This window comes from Hemitrygon akajei, chromosome 2 (genome assembly GCF_048418815.1).
Source record: "Hemitrygon akajei chromosome 2, sHemAka1.3, whole genome shotgun sequence".
In the NCBI taxonomy this organism is placed as follows: Eukaryota; Metazoa; Chordata; class Chondrichthyes; order Myliobatiformes; family Dasyatidae; genus Hemitrygon; species Hemitrygon akajei.
In genome coordinates, this window is record NC_133125.1 from 141,132,243 (window position 1) to 141,146,636 (window position 14,394).

Consider the following 14,394-nt stretch of genomic DNA (forward strand, 5'->3'; position numbering starts at 1 on the left):
TGCACTAGGTACAGTGGCTAGTTGCTGCATATAGTCGGCCCTCCTTATCCGCAAGGGATTGGTTCCGGGACCCCTCGCGGATACCAAAAAATGTGTTTGCTCAAGTCCCTTATTCAACCTGTGTCAATGCGGTGGATCTTAGGACCCAGTGGGACCCCAGACCTTATTTAACCTGTCTCAGTGCGGTGGACATTACGACCCGGCGGCCGAGCTCTGAGTCCACAGTGTTTCTGTTCATGAAAATAATCGCGATCACGATTGAAAATAAAGTGGAAATAATAGTGATCGGAAAGAGGTGAAACGCCATCGGTCATTGGAAAAGTGTTAGGCTACAGTTGGTCAACGATTGGAACAATTTTAAAGGATAAAGTGAGAAAGGTCCTGCCCTGATGAAAACTACAATTATTACTAAGCAGTGCAGTGGTTTAATTATTGGGTTTTGGGTTTTTGATCCTTCACATCAACCAGGCACGGAAGGACAGTGCGCTCAGAAGTGGTCTGTCACTGGATCGAACTCAGGAACTTCCTGAGCCTGGCGCTAAAACATACATTCTTAAGTGTTTTATATGCATAAAAAGGTAAAATATATACTATATACTAAGACAAATGTTTGACTAACTGACGCTAAATAATACCGGATGTACCTGTTCTGACTACATAGTAAGAGAACTGACGATTTTTTTTCGATCCCCGACCCATGGTAACCTACACACATCCTCCCGTATACTTTAAATCATCTCCAGGTTACTTATAATACCTAATACAATGTAAATGCTATGTAACTAGTTGTTATACTTAATTGTTTAGGGAATAATGACGAAAAAAAAGTCTGTATATGCTCGAACAACAAGTGCTGGAAGAGCACTTCCGGGTTTTCTCGATTTGCAGTTGGTTGAATTCGCGTATGCAGATCTTGCGGATAAGGAGGGCCGACTGTATTTAGAATGTGAGCAGAAACCAGAGCACTGGTAGGGAAACCCATGCAGTTACGGGAGAGCATGCAAACTCTGTATAGACAGCAGCAGTCAAGATTAAACTGGGTTGTTGGAGCTGAAGGCAGTTGCTTTACTATGTTGCCCCATAGATTTGTGGATAATGCAGATTATGAGTTTGGGAGAGTGGGACTAATGTGGTAGAAGCTGCAAGCAATCGGTTGTATGTATAAAATATCTGTAACTATGATTGGTTACATGGGAAGTTGTTATCTCTTCCTTCTAGTCCTTCCTTCTGGGTTCCTGGGTGCTGTGCGCAGTTATGGACTTGCTGCTTGTGGAAGCCCTGCATCATACACTTGACATTACTGTGGACGTCTTGCCGTCTGGTTTGTAAGTTTATATTCATTTCTTGTTTAGTTTTCCAGACCCATGAACCTTTCCAGTTCAGAATTTAATCATATAGTTTAAAACGCCCATTGACTATAAGAATGAGAGTTTGTTGCACTTTTGGAGATGCTGTGATTTGTGTAAGATGCTAAAGATAGAAAGACTTGCATTGTCGACCTCAGAATGCCAATAAAGTGTAGTTACTATAACGCAGGAAATAAGGCAATCGGATTGGACACAGAAGTTGCCATGAAGTTATCAAATGTATGTCTTTGCGGTGTGGAAGGAAAATGGAGCACCCAGAAGAATCTCACACAGCTGCATGCACATTAACAAACTCTTCGCTGAAAACGGGAAGATCTGGATGGGTAGGCGGGTGGCATGGTTGCTTAGTGGTTGGCATAACCCTTTAGAGTGCCAGCAATTGCTATTCAGTCCTCCCCCGCTGTCTGTAAGGAGTTGGTAGTTTCTTCCATTTACCACATGGGTTTCTCCAGACTGGACTTGTATCCTGCATTGCAAAGGTGTAAAGTACAGGTTAGTAAGTTGTGGGCATGCTATGTTGTTGACAATTGTAGCTACACCCAGTACACCCTCAGACTGTGTTGGTCATTGACGGAAATGACGCATTTTGCTGTATGTTTTGATGTACATGTAACAAATAAAGCTAATCTTTATCCTTGGAATGTGGGTGGAAACAGCACCCAGAGGAAACCCACATATTCACTGAATCAGATTAATTATCACTGACATATGCCATGAAATTTGCAGAAGCAGTATAGTGCAAGACTTAAAAATTGCTAGAAGTGACAAGACAAACAAATAGTGCAAAAATGGGAATAGTGTAGATGGGTTCCAAAGGTTGTATGGTCAATTAACATTCTGGTCATAAAGGGGACTTTCAGGAAGAGTGATCAAATGACAGGATTTTGTATCAAGACAAAGTAATTTAATAGCAAATCTGCACTGATTAACATTCAAAGAATTAATACACAATTTACAGATCTGGTAAGATGGTAAAGTATCACCAAACTGTAGCTGCTAAAAGTTAATCTACTGCCAAAGATATCAGAATGGTAACAACAAGACCTAGCCATCCTCCAGAGCATTTGATAGCTGCTCATCAGAATAATGGTGACATGGATACTATATCTTTCTAGTCCAGTCTCGGGAGAAAAGGGGTTTGGACTGCCACCATGCAGAAAATGAAACTGGGTTAAATACGTTGGAAAAGCATCAGGAAAATCAAAGAATATAATGAATGTAGGAACAGGAGATGAGGGAGCTCAAGATGTAGATTCTACAAATGAGGGGCTTCAATAAGGCATTTATCAAAGTGTCTCATGGTAGGTTTATAGATACTTGTGTTATGTATAAGTGACTTGAATGAAAATGTATGCCTGCCTTCTAGGATTTTTCCACCTTGGGAGAAAGATTCTCACTGTCTACCTTTTCTTGCTTCTCATAATTTCAAAGCTTTATCAATTCTCCCCTCAGCCTCCATTGCGCTAGAAGAATCAATCCAAATTTGTACTTGTAGCCAGTATTCTCTAATCCAGGCAGCATCCTGCAAGCCTCTTCTAAACCCATCTATATTCTTTCAGTAATAGGGTGACCAGAACTCCATGCAAAACTCTGCAGCCTAACCAACTGCAAACTTCACAGATCAATGGAGACCAACAGATTAAGGGTCCAAAAACTGAAAGAAAGTTGCATTAATTTTAAAAAGAGTATTGAAAAAACTAATTGAGCTGAAAGTTGATATAGCTGCCAAACCTGTCTTTCACCGTTTTGAAGCAAGTAGCTAGTAATGTAGTGGATCCATGTTTGTCATCTTTCAAAATTCTATAAGTTCTCAAATAGTTCCCACATATTGGATGGCACTATTTAAGGGAAAAAAGGAAGTGAGAGAACATAGAGCTATAGATCAGTTGGATGGGAAAATACACAAATCTATCTGAAGGAAGTGGTGACCGGGAACTCAGAAAATAATGAGACTTAGCAGAGTCAGCATGGGCTTTTGAAAGAGAAATCTTGTTTGACAAATTTGTTTGTGGTTGTAAAAACAGAAAATGATAGGAAAAAAAGCAGAAGGTCAGAGAACATCGGTGGAAATTGAAACAGAATTAACATTTCAATTTGAAGATCTTTCTGTTAGAGGTTATTAAGAGCAGATTAAATAAGAGAAAATCAGTTCATCTGGAGTACTTGGACTTGGAAAAGGACTTTTTTAAATGCCATGTGAGTTTATTAAACAAAATTGAATGGTAACAGGCTTAATGACTGGATAAATCTCCACCAAATAGCCTGCTCAATCAACCACCTCTTAGTCAACAGCAAAGTGATGGAAGGTGTCTTTGATAATGCCATCAAATGGCACTTATACAAACCTACTCAGTAATATTTACCTTGAGTTTGCTTGGACTATTCTGCTCCAGACCTTATTACAGCCTTGGCCCAAGCATTCGCTGAAGTGGTGAATTTCAGGGAGAGGTGAGAGTGACTACCTTGACATCAAAGCAGTACTTAACCAACTGTGGTATCAAGGGAATTTTGTAAAGCTAAAGTCAATCAGTATTAAAAGGAAAACACTCCAATTATTGAAGTCACATCTTGGATGAAGGCAAATGGTGTGGTTGTTGCTCATCATTCTGATTCAGGAGATAATCTGCAGCTGCTGGAAATCCAAAACAACACACACAAAATGCTGGAGGAACTCAGCAAAACAGGCAGCATCTATAGAAAAGAGTAAACAGTTGACGTTTTCACCTGAGACTCTTCATCAGGACTCAATGAAAAGTCTTGATCCAAAGCATTGACTGTTTACTTTTTTCCATAGATGCTGCCTGGCCTACTGATTTCCTCCAGCATTTTGTGTGTTAAATCGCTACAGGAGTCCTCAAGACAGTATTTTCATTATTGATTCAGAAACATGCCTTCCATCTTAAAGGACTGTTGTTGGAATGTTCTCTGACATTATACACCATTCAATCCGGTTGCAACTTCTCATCGTTAACATATAGATAGATAGATACTTTATTCATCCCCATGGGGAAATTCAACTTTTTTCCAATGTCCCATACACTTGTTGTAGCAAAACTAATTACATACAATACTTAACTCAGTAAGAAAATATGATATGCATCTAAATCACTATCTCAAAAAGCATTAATAATAGCTTTTAAAAAGTTCTTAAGTCCTGGCGGTAGAATTGTAAAGCCTAATGTCATTGGGGAGTATTGACCTCTTCATCCTGTCTGAGGAGCATTGCATTGATAGTAACCTGTCGCTGAAACTGCTTCTCTGTCTCTGGATGGTGCTATGTAGAGGATGTTCAGAGTTTTCCATAATTGACCGTAGCCTACTCAGCGCCCTTCGCTCAGCTACCGATGTTAAACTCTCCAGTACTTTGCCCACGACAGAGCCCGCCTTCCTTACCAGCTTATTAAGACGTGAGGCGTCCCTCTTCTTAATGCTTCCTCCCCAACACGCCACCACAAAGAAGAGGGTGCTCTCCACAACTGACCTATAGAACATCTTCAGCATCTCACTACAGACATTGAATGACGCCAACCTTCTAAGGAAGTACAGTCGACTCTGTGCCTTCCTGCACAAGGCATCTGTGTTGGCAGTCCAGTCTAGCTTTTCGTCTAACTGTACTCCCAGATACTTGTAGGTCTTAATCTGCTCCACACATATAGCAAGATCTACATAACATTCAGATGTGGACTGATAAGTGTAAAGTAACATTTAGACCACAGAAATCCCAGGGAATGCCTGTCTTCATCAAGAGAGAATTTGACCACCTGTCCTTGACATTCAATGGCATTCTTAGGACTGAGTCCCCTCATGTTTGAACAACCTCGACTCATCAACGCTTTCAAGTAGTTCTCAAATGCTTCCAGTTTTTATTCCAAGGCTTCAAGACCCTGATGTGAACAAGAAAAAAATAACTGGACCCACTCTCAATAGAGTTTGATCTTGTTCATATTTGTATCATCTTCAAGTTCAGATGTTTTCCCTGTGCCTTGCCAAAGATAATTTATTAGGTTGGATCTACAGGGAGCAACAATGGCAATTAACATCACATGCTGTCATTTGTGTCCAGATTCCACTCAATGCCTCACTCCGGCAAGATATATATCCCATTATTCAAGATATGAACTATACAGAACAGTGTATAGCTTATGCATCTTTTGAATTGATGATCTAGTAATAGGATGGCAAAGTTGTTAAATTACAAAGCAGAGTGATTTCATTGTTAAATATTCAAGGATAAGCATTTATTGAGAATATCTGAGAACATTCTCATAGATTTGTAGAACTATATTCACCTAGTTTTCTGACCAAAGTTTTTTGGTTCATTAACAACATTATGAATGCTTAAACTGGCTGATTATCTGCTGTGGCATTTCAATTACTGCATTTACACAAAAATAAAAATGTACTTGTTTATAAAGTACTTGGAAATACTGAAACACAAGACCAGACATTTATCTTGTCCATATTACATAATTTACATATTGCTAATGTTGACGTTGCTCAGAGAATGGAAGCTTCCAGTTTTGAAGCTCTTCCTTCGTACACTCCTCAGATAGTTCCGATAGTAGATGACGCTGATGACTCTGGCCTGAAAGTGCTTTGAAACTATGTAGTACAGAATCATGTCCAGACAAGTGCTGAGGTTCATCAGGAATGTTGTAAAGGCAGCCCAGGCATTGAAATCACTATGGTTATGATTTAATAGTAAGAAAATGAAGCAGATGTGATACGGAACAAAACAAACAAGCACCTGAACAATCAGTGTTACGATTATTTTAATTGATTTTTCCTTTGTTTTTGGCTTCAGTTTGGAGGTCTTTCCTTTTATGAGACTCTTGATGATAATGCAGTAGCACCCGATCATAATAAAGAGGGGAAGAAGGAAGAACAAAATCACTCGAATGATGTTCAGACTGTTGGCTTCCTTCAAGTGAATAATGTCAAGCATTTTCAAGCAGGTTGTAAAATTAGAAATCCTGTCAGGATCATTCTTGGAAAACATGAATGGAAGAACAGAGATAATTGTCATTACCCAGATCCCAACACAGCTTATAGCAGCTTTGCCAATGTTACGAAGTTCCTTGCTGTGTTTCGGTTGCACTACTGCCATGTAGCGGTCAACACTGATGAAAGCCAAAAGCCACAGGGCAATGCTGGGGTAAAATATGATGAGGGCAGCACTGATACGGCAGAAGATATCGCCAAAAGGCCAGTAGTCCTTACTGTAGTAAATTAAGTGGAAAGGCAACAGTAATATGAAAATGAGGTCCAGTAGAGCCACATTCGTCATGTATATGTTAACAGATGTGCCTTTCTTAGTGGTGCAGCTGAAGACCCAGATTGCAGTTGCATTTACGAAAAGCCCGATTGTGAAAATAATTGCATAGAAGGTAATTGCACCTATTCTGAACTCAAGAGGCTGGTGTGCAAACAGACTGCTATTTTGTGATTGCATTTTTAAAATGCTGTTTGAGATCTTCATAGACCTGCAACAGAAGTATTTGAACAAAAAATTAGCTTCTCAAAAATATACTTTTTAAGCATTTTTAAAAATTAATTGACTAGCATTGGTTAAGGAACAATTATACATCTATAATTACCCCTGAGATGATCTGCCGGCTAGAACCTCTGATAACTGTGATGATGATGCTCCCAGAGAACTTTTGTTTGCTTTTGGGTTTTTCAAGATTTTATACCATAAAATGTAGGAGCAGATTTAGGCTGTTCTGCCCATTGAGTCTGCTCCACAGTTACATCATGACTGATTTATTACCCCTCTCAACCTCATTCTCTTGCCTTTTCCCCGTAACCGTTGGCATCCTTACTAATCAAGAACCTATCAACCACAGCTTTGAATATGCCCAATGACTTGGCCTTCACATCTTGTGTGCTAATAAATTCTACAGATTCACCACCCTCTGGCGAAAGAAACTCCACCCCATTTCTGTTCTGAGGAGACATCCTTGTACCCTGATGCTGTGCCCTCTATTCCTAAAGTCTTCCACGATAGGAAACATCTTCTCCTCATCCGGTGACTGATGTGGAGGCAGATACAATAGAGTATTTAAAGAGACTCCTGGATAGGTACATGAAGCTTAGAAAAATAGAGGGCTATAGGTAATTTCCTGAAGTAACCACATGTTCAGTACAGCATTATGGGCCGAAGGGCCCGTATTGTGCTGTAGATTTTCTATGTTTCTGTCCATTCTATCTAGTCCTTTCAATATCCAATAACCAGTGACAGTAAAGGTACAACAATATATTCTAAGGTGGTATGGTATGTGACGTGCTGGTGGTTGTGTCCCTATGTGCTTTGTGCCCTTGTCCTCCCAGGTCTTGAAGATTGCAGGCTTGTGGGGTGCCAGTGAATAAGCCCCAATGAGTTGTTGTAAAGCTTTTAGTTGATGGCATGTACTGCAGTGTGGTCTTTTGCTGAGGGAGGGTTGTGAATATTTCAAATAATGGACAGGGTTGTTTTAAGTCTTTTGAGTTGCTTTAGTGTTGTATCTGCAATTATCCAGATAAATAATTGTGGTTTGTAGATGGTGTAAAGGGCTTGGATGTCACAAGGTGTGCCTCAGACCTGTCCTTCTTGTCATGGTATTTACGTGGTGACTGAATTTAAATTTCGGGTTTTATTGGGTCTTAGTATATTGATTGTGAAATTAACAATGATAATGTCATGAATTAGCAGTTTCTTTTGCTATGGAATTGTTCTGTCCCAAAGTTAACTGAAAATTGCTAATCTAATGCCAACACAACCCAAGTACATAAAATTATTTTGATATCCAACTTTAACTATTGCTGTAGGTATAACTATTTTGAACATATTATTGATCTATTTGAGGATGAAAAGCGAAGAATTGATTAAGAACAATGAAAACATGCAGTGACCCTGAATAAAGTGTCCTGTTTTGGGGAAGGACTGAACTGGACTGGGTTGGCACTACCGAACTTGAGCCTGGATGGTTTATCAGAATGATTATCTGATCTAACCTGAATCTAACAAATGAAGTTGCATCCTTTTGTGCTCGGGTTGGGAAGCCAGGCTTTACATTGACCACAAGGAGGAGGTTAAGCCTCCACTTGTTGGAAATGACTGTAGCCTGGACCTTGTGTTGTCCAAATCCCTTCCTGCTTGTGAGCAAGAATTGCTTCATTATATGAAGGATTGCGAACGGAATTTTGTATTTCCAGCATAGAAACATGTTATTTAATTCAATTAATCTTTGCTTTATATTCATCAAAAGGATTTTTATTAACATATCATTGTATTCCTTTATCCCTGGTTTACTAGTAACGTTTCCCTAAATCATCACTGTATCGTTCATCACAGCTGCTCTCTGCACAAGTGAGTCCCACATTCTTATCACTCTTTGAAAAAGTATCGATTTAATTCCCTGATGGATCCATTAGTGGCAATATTGTATTAATCCTTATTTTGAACTTCCAGTCATGTGGGAACAATTTTTCCATATCTGATGTACAAAATTCCCTAATGGTTCTTTAATCTTCTGTCAAGTCACTCGCTTCCAAGGAATAAGACTTCCTGGCAACTTTACATTACCACTTCTCTTGGGTCCTCCACTGTTCTGAAATTATATGACATTCTGACATCCAGTACTGGATGAGCAGAAACTACTTCTGAGTAATTGCTGAGTTGACCAAAACCATCATCTTTGAACCCCAAAAACAAATTCTATATCGAGTAGCTGACACTATCCCTCTCTGAAACCAAACTAGATGAAATGGAACCTGAATCTTAAATTTACCTCACATTGAACTTGAGACCCTATCTGTGCAATCTCCAAAACTGGTTATTCCCATCTCTTTTACTTCACTCTTGCCTCAACTCATCTACTACTTAAGTTCTTAACCATGATGTTGACTTATAGACTTCATATTCCAAATCATTTCTCTTCACCTTACCTTGTTCCTCCATCCATAAACTTCAATTCATCCAAAACTCTGCTGTCCCCGTGCTAGCCCCATCCTTGTTGTCCTCCTCTGGTTTCTGGTTAAGGAACATCTTAATTTTCATCCTTGACCCTCCCTTTCAATGTCTGGAAATCTAACCATTTATTATTTTGATTTCTGGAGCATTCTTGATGCTCAGCTGTTCTGGTTCTAGGCTCTGAAATCCCCTTACCCAAACCCTCCACCTCTCCTCCTTTAAGGCACTTATTAAAATCTACCTCTCACCAGCTTATGGTCAGCTGACAAAGGGTCCCGGCCCGAAATGTCGACAGTGCTTCTCCTATAGATGCTGCCTGGCCTGCTGTGTTCCACCAGCATTTTGTGTGTGTTGTTGTTTGAATTTCCAGCATCTGAAGATTTCCTCGTGTTTATGGTTAGCTGTTCCAGTGTTTCTTTATGTGACTCAAGAAAAGCTCTTCAAATTTTCTTTTGTATATTTGAGGTGCACAAATGAAAGTTGCTATTTAGGGTGACTATTCTAATTAAACTAGAGATTATAAATTGATAGAACTTTATTCACTGAGGTGTTTCGGAAAGGCAGTGTCTATTATTATGGATCCCCAGCACCCAGGGCATGCCCTTTTCTCACTGTTACCATCAGGTAGGTGGTACAGAAGCCTGAAGGCACACACTCAGCGATTCAGGAACAGCTGCTTCTGCTCTGCCATCCGATTCCTAAATGGACATTGATCCCGTGAGCACTACCTCACTATTTTAATATATATTTCTGTTTTTGCATGAATTTTTAATCTATTCATGATAGGTACACTGTAATTGATTTACTTATTATTTTTATTTATTTATTTACTTCTATATTATGTGTTGCACAAATTTCACGACACATGCTGGTGGTGATAAACCTGATTCTGATTTTGGAAATATTGTATTGAAGTGTCCTTGTGAGCTTTACAGAAGTGTTAACAAAAAAACTGGATACTAAGCCATAGAATTTCAGGATGAATGACCAAAGAGTTGGTTTCATGACGTCCTTAAAAGGGGAGTGAGTTGTGAGATGGAGAGGGCAGGAACTTTAAAGCTACATATATTTCTGTTTGCACAAAACCCAAGTACAGATTAAAAATTTTTAATGTAGGTTGAGGAAGAAATACTGGTTACTGGATAGAAGGGTGTACTTCGTATGTCTTTGAATGATACTGTGGGCCAATTAATGTCCACCTGAGAGAACAAATGGTTTGATTTAACAACTTATTTGCAAGATCGTTTTGGGCAGTACAGTCTTCTGGATTGCGTAGCTAGATTATTGTCCTTAAGACTCTGAATTAGTGTTAGAATGCAGAGCAATTTCAGAGATGAGAGCAGTATCACAGTTTTCAATTAACCTCAGTTTTAATGTGGAACTCTGAATGGGGTTTGCCTGCAGAAGATTTTCAGAATCAAGAGCACTATTGCAGATTTTATTACTTCAGTTTTAATGTGGAAGATCCACTGACACTGTGCATTCAACTGGAGTGTTAAAAGTTGGGATAGTCTTCATCTTGAAACAAACAGGGTGTTTCTAAACACTCCATTTGTTGCCTGCAACAACAAAGTTCATGACCATACTGTAGAAAAGTCTCCAGCAAAAAGTCAGCCAATTTTCCACTGAATATAGGATTTCTCCAACAAAATGAGAGATTGGTACTGAGATCAAATTATGTACAAAAAAAAGCCAGTCACTTACAGGAAAGTGGAATCGATAGGGTAATTATTTCACCTTCTCCATTCACGGTTGGGGCTTGCGGTTTCACTGCATGTGGTTCTCTGGACAGGCAAGATCTGTGCTGTGAACAGGGACATAGATAATTCAGCTTGACTTTAAAGTTCTGCATGAGATGTTGACTGTCCCATTTAAATGCGAAAGAAGCATAAGTTTGTTTTCATTTTAGCCTTCAAATTATGTATCAGCAAAATTTAATGGCAAGTGAATTGTTTGTAAAGTTCTCCAATAGGAAATCAACACTGTAGAAATAATCCCTGTGTGGTTCACTATCAAGTTTGCTATTGTAAGCTTGACCTTTTTACCAGGAGTTAACTTTTGACTCTAGATTGACATAAGTAAATAGAAGAAGGCAAAAGTGTATAGATGTAATCATAAATTTGCCTGTGGTTAACTGGATAGGAGGATGTGGCTTTATGTAAACAAAATTTCATGATTAAATGAATTATCAAATAATTAAATTTGGTTAATTGGTTTGTTACCAAGGTACAATGAAAGACATGTCTTGCATTCAGGCCATACAGATGATGTCCGTAAAAGGGGAATGGGTTATAAGATGGAGAGGGCAGGAATTTGAAAGCTATATATTTCTGGTTGCACATGGAGCTAGTACAAAGTATAAATAAAAACAGAATGCAGAATACAGTGTTATAGTGACAGAGACAGTGCGGTGCAAGGCCATAGCGAGGTAGATTGTGAGGTTACGAGTCCATCTAAACATACTAGAGGACCATTTAATGGTCTTACAACAACAGGATAGAAGCGGTCATTGCAATCACAAGTAAACAAGATTGACTTAAGGTAGATATTTCCATTCTTTGTAACTTTGCTTACAAAGTCACTGTTTTGTAGTTTTCTTCTATAATAATGTTGTTAGCTGGGCTAGATGGAAGTCAAAGGCTGTGTGGTGACTGCCCAGGCATCAGCCTCCCATGTTAAACAAAGTCATGCCCAGGCATTCTCAATTAAGTGAATAATCCCTTCGGAGATCATCATGTTTGACTCAAGTGATTACACGACCACTATATAGAAATGAAGAGTTGCAACACATACGCCTTTTAGTATTTTTGTACTGTTATTGTGTGTTGTAATTCTGCAAACATTTCACAGAAAGTATTACATTTAATCTGAGTAATATGTTATTTGTCATTGTCGTACAGTCATAATCAAATTCTTATGCCTTGTATTTGAAGTCACTAAAGTAATCATTAAGATGAAAGTTGAGAACAGAGACCAGATTATATATTTGTTATTGTGAGGTAATATTTTACAAATTAATTTATCTAGAAAGAAAGAATAAATATTTGCAACTCTATTATTTCTTTCAGGGCTAAATTTCAATGATTTTTTAAACAATTTTATCTGTTGTAATGGAGGAAACCTGGCAGCTAATTTGAACACAGTTAGCTCCTCAAAATAGCACTCGGTCTCCCCTCACCATCTCTCACTTCAGAATGATGCCTTGGAATCTTTGGTGCCCATGTAAGGGCAGATGAATTTTTTTAAATCATTTTATCTCAGAGATGGCATTTTCAGCTGTACAGCTCTCCCTCTGTGCTGTGTTGGACTATTTATCTTGATTGCTGTGTTTGGAGACATGAGATTTCAGATGCTGGAATCTAGAACAAAAATTGAAATGCTGGAGGAACTCAACAAGTCAAGCAGCATCTGTGGAGGAAAATGGGGAGTCAATGCTTTGGGTCAAGGCTATATCTGGAATCCCTCCCTGAGTTCCTCCAGCATTTTGTTTTTTGTCGTGTTTGGAGTTGAACTTGAAACCAAAATTTTTAAACTCAGAGATGAGAATGAGAGTTAAAGTATTCTAAACTTGTAAGTTAGATTGAAGTCAGACCAATGATAACATTGTAACTCAAGGCTGAGGTCCTCGTTATAAGAATCTTGAAAAATTCACAACTCTAAAGATCCGTTGTGAATGCATTTGTTGAAATAGAAATTAAATCCTGACTTTTCTACATATCATTTTCTGTTTTCCAAGATCTTTAGATTAAACTTAAGCAAAGGATTAAGCACAAAAACACAGTATTTTCAGTATGTTCTTACCTTAAGTAGCCAGCGGAATGTAAAGGTCAGATTGAACGAGCAATTAAATGTAAAGGAAATATGTGTTCCTCTTTAGCTCATGTCTGTTTGAACAGAGTTCTGAAAAAGTAGTCTGCTGTTTGCATATCTGTAGGGGCGGAAGTGATGGTTTATACTGGTACTGCTGAGAACCGTGCACCGACTTTCGAGATTGATTGCAGCGACCCTGCCTTCCTCATTTTCATACTTTTGAAAGCCTTTCACTTAAATCATTTCTAATTTTTGTATCATATGCCTATGGTATCTAAGTGCCAGATTGAGAGATAAGCTTGGCTCCAGATACTTTGGGTGATAATAGCCAACCCTGAGTCAATCAATGAAACAGTGACTCTCAGGTATTCATCTACCTTGTGATTGAGAAATTAGGAAAATACAGTTATTGAAATTTCCCACTGTGCTAAGTGATGGAAAGTTAAGATCAACTATTTAAAGTGGTAAAGTGTTAATTACAGGCACACTGTCACACAATTGTTTATAAGTGGTTTAAAACCACACATTGTCAACAGGAAATGTGCATTATAGGAACTTATCACATTTAAATTTCCAGACACAAATAGATGTTAACTGTAAAGTACTTGTATTTTCTCTGCCGCAAATTACAAAAGGTTAATTCAATTTAGTATACCACTCTAGCCTTGGTTTTGCTCTGGACAAACTATTTAATACAGCTTTGTTTAATTTTGATGACTGAAATTAGGTATTAGCTGTAGGATTCATATTCACAGGCAGAGTAATCTTTCTGAAACTTCACAGTATTGGGATTCTAAATTATGCTAAGTGTCACTCATAATCTCAAGACCTGAATACAAAGATAAAGGCTGACACACCCAGAATGATTCTGAGGAGTGATGCACTATGGGAAGAGCTGACTGCTATTCAAAGGTATGTAAAATATCCTGTACAACACGCTGGAGGAACTCAGCAGGTCGGGCAGCATCTGTGGAAATGAGCAGTCAACGTTTCAGGCCGAGACCCTTCGTCAGGACCGAAACGTTGACTGCTCGTTTCCACGGATGCTGCCCGACCTGCTGAGTTCCTCCAGCATGTTGTACATGTTGCTTTGACCACAGCATCTGCAGTGTACTTGGTGTTTATGTAAAATATCCTATTGTACCTTTTCACAAAAGAGCAAAGATAGTTTTTTCTCATGCCTTAGCCAATATTTATTCTTCACCAAACATTATAGAAACCAGATGATCCGGCCATTGACATAGTCGTTTGTGGGTGTGCTTTCAG

General features: G+C 38.7%; 2 protein-coding genes across 4 annotated transcripts in view; one reads left to right on the top strand and one right to left on the bottom strand.

Moving 5' to 3' along the window:
* Positions 1-14,394, top strand: part of ubac2 (UBA domain containing 2) — a 200,333-nt gene that overhangs the window by 15,568 nt on the left and 170,371 nt on the right. For both annotated transcript variants that reach the window (XM_073028625.1, XM_073028633.1), the window contains exon 4: positions 1,219-1,325. In XM_073028625.1, the coding sequence (XP_072884726.1) occupies positions 1,219-1,325 (107 nt within the window). The remainder of the gene's footprint in view (positions 1-1,218; positions 1,326-14,394) is intronic.
* gpr18 (G protein-coupled receptor 18) lies at positions 5,046-13,227 on the bottom strand. 2 transcript variants are annotated; one of them, XM_073064258.1, is made up of 3 exons: positions 13,120-13,227; positions 11,023-11,122; positions 5,046-6,850 (listed from the first exon to the last, which is right to left on the bottom strand). In XM_073064258.1, exon 3 carries the CDS (start codon positions 6,844-6,846, stop codon positions 5,839-5,841), a length of 1,008 nt encoding a protein of 335 aa, XP_072920359.1. In that variant the 5' UTR covers positions 6,847-6,850; positions 11,023-11,122; positions 13,120-13,227; the 3' UTR covers positions 5,046-5,838. The 2 variants fall into 2 exon arrangements, with proteins under 2 accessions (XP_072920359.1, XP_072920367.1); XM_073064266.1 differs by having other exon boundaries at positions 11,023-11,117; positions 13,120-13,213.